The sequence below is a fragment of the Scleropages formosus genome, chromosome 19 (assembly GCF_900964775.1).
Source record: "Scleropages formosus chromosome 19, fSclFor1.1, whole genome shotgun sequence".
In the NCBI taxonomy this organism is placed as follows: domain Eukaryota; kingdom Metazoa; phylum Chordata; class Actinopteri; order Osteoglossiformes; family Osteoglossidae; genus Scleropages; species Scleropages formosus.
In genome coordinates, this window is record NC_041824.1 from 10,258,302 (window position 1) to 10,268,427 (window position 10,126).

At 46.9% G+C, this 10,126-nt stretch overlaps 1 protein-coding gene across 9 annotated transcripts in view; it reads left to right on the top strand.

Moving 5' to 3' along the window:
- The window catches only part of LOC108931742 (5'-AMP-activated protein kinase subunit gamma-2-like), a 102,235-nt gene extending 95,191 nt beyond the window's left edge, over positions 1–7,044 (top strand). For all 9 annotated transcript variants that reach the window (XM_029246427.1, XM_029246428.1, XM_018747733.2 and 6 more), the window contains 8 exons: positions 155–200; positions 310–364; positions 885–1,011; positions 2,280–2,445; positions 2,553–2,590; positions 2,947–3,093; positions 3,354–3,447; positions 6,695–7,044. In XM_029246427.1, coding sequence (XP_029102260.1) covers positions 155–200; positions 310–364; positions 885–1,011; positions 2,280–2,445; positions 2,553–2,590; positions 2,947–3,093; positions 3,354–3,447; positions 6,695–6,726 — 705 coding nt within the window. In that variant the 3' untranslated portion in view covers positions 6,727–7,044. The remainder of the gene's footprint in view (positions 1–154; positions 201–309; positions 365–884; positions 1,012–2,279; positions 2,446–2,552; positions 2,591–2,946; positions 3,094–3,353; positions 3,448–6,694) is intronic.
- Positions 7,045–10,126: the final 3,082 nt, after the last annotated feature.

The window sequence follows — 10,126 nt, forward strand, 5'->3', positions numbered from 1 at the left end:
TGTAGACAAACGCGGTACTGTTTGGAGGACGTTGAACGTGCGACCAGACCTTCTAGTGCAGCAACGGTGGAAGGAAGACCACAAAGCGCTGGCGCACGCACGTCGGCCTCGCCGTAGGAAGGGGAAGACAAGTTTGATGGTCGGTGTCTTTCAGGTACAGATCTACGAACTAGAGGAGCACAAGATCGAGACCTGGAGAGGTATGTTCACACGCTCTTCAGTTTAACCGATCATCTCCAGCGCAGGCCATCGTGAGCTCTCTTTCGGATTGTGGCCAGTGGGTGACGGGTTGTTCTCTGCGCTTTACAGAGCTCTACCTTCAAGAAACGTTCAAGCCTTTGGTGAACATATCGCCTGATGCGAGGTAAGGAGCGTCACTGAGGAGTGGCCATACGAGCAGGTGTGTGTGTGTCTGTGTGTGTGTGGGGCACCGCTGCAGTGACCCAAAGACAGTCAAAGAGCCCAGCTGCAGCAGCACCTTTTTTTTAACCTGTCAAACGTTTATTAAAGCTCTAAACCCCCCCCCCACATTAATCGGCCTATTGCCAAGTTCTTCTTCTTCTCCTCCTCCTCCTCCTCCTCCTCCTTATGTCAGTCCAGGGTAAGTACATGGAAGGGAATCTCAGGGGACCAGGAATTCGAACCTGGGTCTTGTTGATTTCAAGGTGACGGCTCTAATTACTGTGCTGCCCGAAATACTTCACAGCATCATACTTCGGGTTAGAAAGCAATGAAAATGACTGGTGAATCTGCAGGAGGGACTGCTGCTGTGATTGTTGGCCTTGCAGATATTTCTTGTCGTACCCGGAAACGCACAAGAACGTGTTTGCAGAATGCGGTTCTACCCCCTGTGATCGTCACCGTCTTGTCCCTCCCCCCCCCAGTATATTTGATGCTGTGTACTCGCTGATAAAAAACAAGATCCACCGACTGCCCGTCATCGACCCCGTGAGCGGGAACGCACTTTATATTCTCACCCACAAGAGGATCCTCAAGTTCCTCCAGCTTTTCGTAAGTGAAACCCCTCCTTGTCAGCATCTCGGTTGCAGCCCGGTGTGTGTGTGTGTGTGTGTGTGTGTGTGTGCGCGCGCGCGCTGGCTGTTCGAGGTTGACCTTTATTTATTTAATTCTCTCTCTGAAAATCGTGCCGTAAAGGTGTCAACTGCTTATTGCCAGTAAATGATGCAGGCCGATTGACAGTCGTGCTCAACTCGATGTCAGAAATGAAAAGCAAGCTCGGGTGCTGGAATCCAAATAATAAGCAGTAAATTAAGAAAAAAGATGAGAGCGCACTCAAGCGTAGTGGAACAAATACTGTAATTTGTACAGCACGTGCACATTCCAGCCAGATGCCTCCCTCAGGGTGTGTGTGTGTGTGTGTGTGTGTGTGTGTGTGTGTGTGTGTGTGTATTTTGTAAGGAGTGGCATAAATGCAACATGATGTCGACCACGGCGAGTTATGATGACATTGTCCTTGGATCAGCAGCTGAGACCGGTACTGAAATGGTAACCATAACACAAGGGAAGCCCAAATAATGAGGTTCATGAGTGCAAACATAAGTGATCGGAGAAATACAAGGTAGGGACTTTTGTCATAACCTGCCACGTGGTGCAGACACTGTATTTGTTACTTATTGTGAAATGTATACACATGTTGAGGGAGGCATCTGTGTTGTGCAGATTAAAATGTTTACCCTGCTAAGCTCATGTGCTCACATTTTTCCAGCTTTCGGTAAATGACTCATCAATCCAAAAAAAAATATATACTCTATATACGGTATAATATTTATTAGTGGCTGGATTGTACTGCCTCCTGCTGGACGCCTGGCGCAGGTGCGGCTTATTTCATCGGACTGGGACTCCAGTATAAAGATGTGTAGCAGTGTCTGCAGGTTTTTATCGTTTAGGTAGCGTTTCTGCCGGAGCGAGAATACGTGTCGAAAGTAGCAGGGCGGCATCGGCCTGCTGAGCCGTCCCGTTTGGGATTTTCCGAGGAAGCGATGAAAAGAGGGCCGGTGCCGTTTCACCCGCTGAGCTGCTCGATCTCGCTCAAAAGAGGATTACTGGAACCCGTCACCTTCCCCACACCCCCCCGACAACAGCTTTAGTTCCTTTAGTGTCCTTCGCTCCTCTGGGCGTCGCACACCATGCCGTTCGCCGTCGCTGTCATTGTGCGCAAATGAAATAAATACGCAGTACATTCCTCCTTTGGGAAATCGGAGATGTGCTCTCCCCACCGAAGAGATGGCGATTTATTGTGATGATGCCCCACCCCCCAGGTGTGTGAAATGCCAAAGCCAGCCTTCATGAAGCAGACGCTCGAAGAGCTCGGGATCGGCACCTACCACGACATCGCCTTCATCCACCCCAACACGCCCATCATCAAGGCGCTCAGCATCTTCGTGGAGAGGCGGGTGTCGGCTTTGCCTGTGGTCGACGAGTCAGGTGTGTGCGCAGGCATGGTGTTTGGGCGGGGGGGGGATCCCTTGGGCCTTTAATAAAAAAAAAAAAACTGTACTTGAACAATTTTTTTTTCTTCTTCTTTGTTGCAGGAAAAGTTGTTGATATTTATTCCAAATTTGATGTCATAGTAAGTAAATCTCTCTCTTTTCACTTTCATCATTAAACACTACAGCCTAATGGATGTGACATTCGTGTCATAGTGCTTAGCAGGCAGCAGGTGGCGTAGTGGTTAGAGCCGCTGCCTTTGGACTCTGAGGACCCGGGGTTGAATCCCACCTCCTGCTGTAGTACCCTTGATCATGGTACTTATCCTGAATTGATACTGTAAAAGTGACCCGCTGTGTAAATGGGTAAATAATTGTAAGTACCTTAACGCCGTAAGTCACTCTGGAGAAAGGCGTCGGCTAAACGACTAAGCGGATGTGCGAAATAGCGAGCTCGCACGCTGATCCCCTGTGCAACCGCCTCCCGTCGCGTGCACAGAACCTGGCTGCCGAGAAGACGTACAACAACCTGGACCTGACCGTGACGCAGGCGCTCCGCCACCGCTCGCAGTATTTCGAGGGCGTCATGAAGTGTAACAGGCTGGAGACGCTGGAGACCATCGTGGACCGGATCGTCAAAGCCGAGGTGGGCGCCTCTCCGCTCGGCACCGGACGCTCCGACGCACGGTCCCGGATGCTGCCCGCCGTTGAGTTCGGAAACGGAATTTTAGCAAATTTTACGTGAGATCGGAAGAGACCGTGCTAAAGGAATTTGGGCTTTAATCCAGCAAAGCCCGGTTTGATTTGGTCCAGTTTCTGAACTGCTAGCCTGCTTGCGGCTCTCGGGTGACTGCAGCCATCCAGCAGTAGCTGCATTTCATCTGTACGTCTCTCACGTCCCTGCAGGTCCATCGGCTGGTGGTGGTGGACGAGGACTCCAAAATCGTGGGCATCGTCTCCCTGTCCGACATCCTACAGGCCCTGGTGCTCACGCCAGCAGGTATAGATGCTCAACATTCCTGATCCTGTGGACACCGCACATCCCCCTCCCCCCCCACCACAGGGCCCATCAGGTAGGCCGGGGCACCTCGTCCCCATGGCTCGGTGCGGACTGGAGCGGGTGCCTGCCTGCCTGCCTGGGCACTGTGCCTATCGCAGTGCATGTGCCTGTGTGGACATGACGTCTCGCACGAAGCCTCGTTCCTCAGTGTCCCGGAGAAATTCCGTCTAACCGTCGAGTCCAGCTGAACAACAGCTCTGGACACCACCCGCGGGACTGTCCTGCTTTCGCTTGGACTGAGGCCACCTGGGAAGTCCAGCTGCATGAAGTAGATGCTGAGCTGTCTGTTGTCCTTTTGCTGTGAGGCTTCAAACTCGGTTGGCGCAGCAGCTGACGTGGCGGGCGCGCGTGACACGAGTAGCTGCCTATGAACCAGGTCAGATAGGAAATTCAGAGGTTATCTTGACAGATAATGCGCTCCGAAATTATGCGATAGTTAGGAGGTCAACAGGACAGTGAGTTCAAACAAGATATTTTGAGATCCTGCTTGAGTATTGGAAGGGGTTCAGCAGTTCTGAGGGAGGGAGCTCATTCCACCCCATGGGCACCAAAACTGAGAACCTAAAAACTTTGTTTTGGACTTTGCTTGACTGATATTGTGACACTAGTCTCAGCAAGATGTGTCTGTGATCCATTGATTGATACATATAAATGGAAAGTTATATTTTTTTTGAAAAGGACTTCAGCCTTCTTACATTTACTTATTTAGCTGATGCTTTTCTCCAAAGCAAATTACACTATTAAGGTTACAATTATTAACCCATTTATACAGCTGGGTAAACTTACTGGAGCAATTTAGGGTAAGTACCTTGCTCAAGGGTACTAACAGCCAGAGGTGGGGATTGATCCTGTGACTTTTAGATCCAAAGGCAGTAGCTCTAACCACTACCCTACCGAATGTTCTTTTAGTTGGATTTGTTTTGTAATGAGAGAGTTTTTTTTTTTTTTTTTTTTTTTTATGTTCTCTAAAGCACTCTCTGACTATCCCGGACAATGAAGAGTGCTTGATATATACATTTAATAAATATATATTAATTTTTACTACCATCTTGCCCCACTATATGACATGCTCTTGCAGTAACAACAGTCCACCACTAGATGGAAGTAGAGTGTGAAGTAGAGGACCAGATTCACAGCTCCAGGACAGGGACGTTTTAACCACCAGCGACAGGTCCGGGCGGGCGGCCCCGGGACTAGTGGCGGTTTTGTCGCTACTCGTGAAGTGTCACCGAAGGAAGAAGTGACAGCTTTGTGATGGTCATCAACTGATGTGACCGCAGCCAAAGCGAGAACTGTAGGCCATTGTGGTGCTACGGGAGCCGTACAGCGGGGCTGCTCCTGGTATGCAGCAGGTGCGTCCTGTTGAGGGGGAGCGAGTTCCAGACGGGCGGCCTGATTAATATGCCACTCGCGCCTGTGCCCCGCCCCCCCCCCCCCCCATCTGACTAGGCCATCTGCCTGCATCGTGTCTGCTACTCGATCGCTGGCGAACACAGAGCACCGCACCGCTGCCCTGCTCCGCCGCCAGACCCCAGACATCGCAGAATATCATTGCCCCTCCGCGTTTATCCCCGGACACCCCGAAAAGAGGGGGGACTTGAGCAGAGCCACGTTGGTGCGGCTGCACCATGTGCTTAGGGGCCTGAATGGCAGCATGAGTTCCCAGGCGCCCTTGAGCTTCCTGACTCGTGGGGGTGGGGGGTGGTGTCTCTGAACGTTAGTGCTGCTCACCGCCCGTGGGCTCCACACCCAGTCCGGCACCGACTCATTGAGACCTGCCCCTTAACCACTTAAGGAAGACGTGCTATACTTAAGCGCCCCATTCCATGACTGGTCACTTAGAATTGGGGATTTTCACTTTTGCAGACCTGCAGAATTTATACATTCACATTTATTCATTTAGCTGGGACTAAAGTTATTTACAGTGTTAATGTACTTACAATTATTTACCCATTTGTACACTGGGGTAGTTTCACCGGAGCAATTCAGGGTAAGTACCTTGCTCAACGGTACTACAGCTGGAAAGTAGACTCGAACCTGTAACCTTCGGGTCCGAAGGCAGTAACTCGATTACACTACCAGCTGTCCAGTATTGAAGTCTGATATACGATCAGTATTTTCACACATACAAACTCCTCTTATGTTGTAGAATTTTTGCCCCCATCCATCATCCATCCATCCATCCACCTTGTTTTGTATTGTTACCCAGCAATCCAGTGTCTGCATCCCTCTGGTGCTGAGCATTGTGGGAAGGAACATCAGTTTGTGCGTTTCCTCGAGGGCTTGTGCTGTGTTTTCTGATTATTGACTGCTAAAAATTAGACTAATCTGAATCGTGCGCTAAGCAGCCGACTTCTCAGTTCTGTTTTCTTTAACTAGTTAAACTTGAGAAAAACTATCAAGTTACGATAATGTATGATGAAATGGGTATGTGTAACATTTGTCTAATCGTCCTTCCTTTCTCTTCATCATGCAAACACTACATGCATACGTAGATGAATGTACAGTAGTGTATTGAAATAGTTATTGTTTATTAATATTTATATAATGTGTTCTCTGGTGAGGTAGAATAAGAAACCTTCCTGTTTGGGTTTTTGGGTGTTGCTCTGTTCTGTTTGGAATGGGTTACCTTTATTTCTTACAGGGAAAAATTTGTATTTCTTTTTTTGATTTCCGAATTCTTCCCCATCAGTCTAACTTCTAGGACCAAATTAGGTCAAAAGGGATGGGTGTACCTGTAACAGACTTTTCACTTTTGAGCCCAAAGTGGGTTGGAAATACATTCATGTCTAAGAATGTAGATGGGTTCTTAATGTAGCTTTAACCAGCAAGTACATATATCCAATTTGAATACCTACTTGTTCTGAGCAGGGTCGCGGTGATCTGAAGCCTATCCCTGAACCATTGGGCACAAGGCTGAGGGGGGTACACCAGTGCATCACAGGGTAACCACACACACACACAGTGACAGAATTTAAATAAAAAAAAAAAAAAAAAAAATATATATATATATATATATTACACATGTAAACATTATTTATTAAAAATGTACAATATAGGATATGGGGACCTTTATGTAATTTATTTTGGAAGAACAACCATGCAGGCCCCTAGTGTGCTGTGTGGAAACTTCCAGGTCCCCAGTGAAGGGTGTGTGACCTGCTTCTCTGTGTCGTCCCCCCCCCAGGTGCCAACAGGAAGGAGAGCGAGACGGAGTGACTTAACTGCTGCAATGTGTCACGTGATGCTGGCTGCTGTAGGGGAAAGTTGGACAGCGGGTGGGGCCAGGCTGGGTGGGGTTCAGGGGTCGGGGTGGTGAGGGTGGTGGTGGTGGTTGGGAAGCACAGCTGATGCTGGAAAGGAGACTAGAGAAACTGATGGGCAACCAGGACGACAAACTGGAGAATGGTCACTCTTTTTTTTTTTTTTTTTTTTTCCCTCTCTTTTTTTAGTGTTGTTATTATTATTGTCTTTTGGTAAAACCTACTTCAAGTGGGTTTTACTTCTGTTCTTTCCTACTGAACGGAGTCTGTTGTAAACTTGCCTTTTTATACAACCACATCACCTCCTAGTTTCCACGTGCTCTATGCTACCCTTTTTTTTTTTTTTTTTTTTTTTTTTTTTTTTATTTTCTCTTTTCAATGGTGAGGTTACTCCTCTTGTACTACTTGCTATTTATTCTCACTGTTCTCCTCCCGAAGCTCCCCTTCTCCCCTGTACTCCCAACGCTGCGCTCCGGGCAGGACGTCCACGCTTCTTGCCAATCGCACAAAGCCACAAGGTAGGCGGCACTCGCTGGGGAATCCGACAGGCTGCTCTAGGTGTGTAACGGGTTCCCCAACCGGGCCACAAACTTCTGCAGGGGTTCCCATCGCTGGGGCAAGAGGGGCATTGACCCGTCACACCCCTGTCACGAGTGCCTTGTGTCCCCCGGTGTCTCTCATCGTCGAATGTTCACAACAACTCAGCTGAATGTGAAAGAAGTCTTTAAACCGGAAAACCAAAATATATACCTTCACGATGTTAACACCTAATTCTGATCATTTCGCCCCCCCCCCCTCCAATTTAAGCTTGAGTTTTTACGCTCATTAACAATGTTCTGAAATACGCTGTAAAGATAATTATTAAAAGCTTTATTTTATTTTTAATAGTTAGGATTTTGTGGGGGATGGTGGTTCTGCCCATCTTACGAGTTGAAACGCTAGCTTACAATCTCTGATGTTCTCAACAATACAAAGAGCAGCAGTCGTCTGAATATCCTACAAAATATCCGTTCAATTTATCCGGGCATGCAAGAAGAAATCTGTTGTACTTAGTCGTACTGTAAATAAATTAATATTGAAGAAACTTAAGTGCCAGAGAAAGGTCTATTTTTTGTGTATGAAAATGTAAAATCATATTTGTAAAACTGCAGTTTTTTTTTTTTGTAATTTTTATTGTGCCGTTTTATTATTTAAGGGCAGGATTTTTTTTTTTTATTTTAAATGCACATGACTGGCATGAAATTGACACTAACAGTAATAAATGCTGTAATTTTTTTTTAATTTTGCTGATTTAAGTAAAAATAAAAATGATGCTACTGAATTTTTCTACCTGATGTTCATTTTTGTACCTTTTATTGCTGTAGGAAGAATGATGTGAAAAGGACAGGTTTTTACTCTGTCCCTGTTCACCTGAATGGTTGTCTGATTTATGCACCTGTAGTGCCAAGGGTACCTAATTAGTTGCCTAAACAAAGAATGACTAAAAATGCTAAATGCATAGTCTGATCAGGAGAAATGTGGGTGTGCAAGAGGGGTTTTCAATCCTTCTTGAATGATGAGGGATTCAGCAGTTCTGAGATACAAAGGGACCTCATCCTATCACTTTGGAGCCAAAATCATGAATGTCAAGGCAGAGCAGCGTAGTGCTCTTGCAAGGCTATGGGGAGTGATCAGGTATTGTTGGTATGTGCATGTAGCTCCTTTGACCATCTTTTGAAACATGACGGGGGTCTTGATGCCCGCAGAGAGACAGAGCGGTGAACACAGGTGAAACACATGTGCATTCTGGATCAGCTAGAGTTGCTTCATGGCAGAGGCCAGACACCCAGACAAAAGGAAGTTGCAGTAGATATCACCATACATAGACCATGAGCTGGATAAAATGTGGTGTGAGATGAAGCATAATTCTACAAATGTTGCAGAGGAGTTGTCAGCAAAATCAAGTCATGGCTTCAACGTGCTTGATGAAGCAGAGACTTGAATTTTTACTCAGAAGTCCGAGATGAAGTAGTTAAGTGAGTTGCAAAGGTTGATAGTCTGTGACGGTACAAGTGGATGTAGGATCTCACTCTTGAAGTTCTACATGTAGAAGGTTGAGTTGTTCATGGTAAGTGGACATCGAGGCAGAAATGATGAGCAAAATGTGCTGCAGTGCTGAAGGATAAACAGCATCTGGGCTGGCTGGTGGAAGGAAAGAGTGAGCTGTGTGTTTCCGTAGCCAGAATAGGAGAAGGCATGAGAGGCAATGAGTGAGCCAAGGGAAGTCTTCTAGCTGGAGAAGAGTGAGGAACACAGCACCAAGGCCTGTGAGAAGGACTAAGGCAGAGGATGAGCCTCATTACCTGCGAAGATCTATCTGACGGGTACAGTTCACAGAATTTCAGTGGCAATCCTTTGATTCCATGCTGTTCTAATGAAATGCAGAGGAACCGGTGGTGGACTATGTCAAACGCTGCTGTATGGTTGAGAAAAACAAAAAATTAGGGAGAGGGAGACAATTCTCGAAGACTGTAAAACTTATGATAGTGGGATGGGCCTTTCTCAGTGAAATGACTCATCTTGAATTCAGACCATCATCCATCACTATCATTCTGGGAGAAGAATTTAGACAGCTGACTTTAAAAGGCATGTTCAGATTTTGTAAAGAAGGTGGGAGGAGGGACACTGGTCAAGAGGGCAAGTTGCGTTTCTCTCGGAAAGGGATTGATATTCAGAGGACAAGGCCTTGCTGGGAATGCTGGCATTGGTGGAAGAGGTGGAAGTGGAGATGTACTGGTCTTCAACGAGGGAAAAAAGACAGGATCTTCAAGGACCCGTACAGGAAAAAGAATCGGACTGCAGCTGAAGGTGAACTTCAACGTCATGAACATCAGCCCCAGATAATCAGAGCCTTACGATGCAAACTCCAACTTGGGCAGGGGGCATTAAAAGCAAAGCGCGGCACCTACCAAGAACCGCCGAGGACCGTAAGCAATCTGACAAGTTTGGGAAGCAAGACAACAGGTGAACAGATGGGTAACTAAGCAACAATTAAGCAATGAGGTAAGGAAGCGATCAATCGCAAAACCCCAAGGCAGGGATGAGACAACATCTAAAGACCTTTGCTGACAGGGGGACTTACTGGTGGTGGCATCACTTATGTCTTTAAAGAATAAGGCAAAATCTTGAGGGAGAAGGTGAAGGGGGGAATGAAGAAATAAAAGCCACTTTATACCTATTGGAGCTGTCAGTATGTTGTACAGACTATAAATTAAAGCATCTTTACTCCTACAGGAAATAAAGGTTGACCTGCCATTCAGTCACACAGTTCTGGGGACTAGAATTAGTTCTATTAATGTGTCTGTCACATTGTCGCC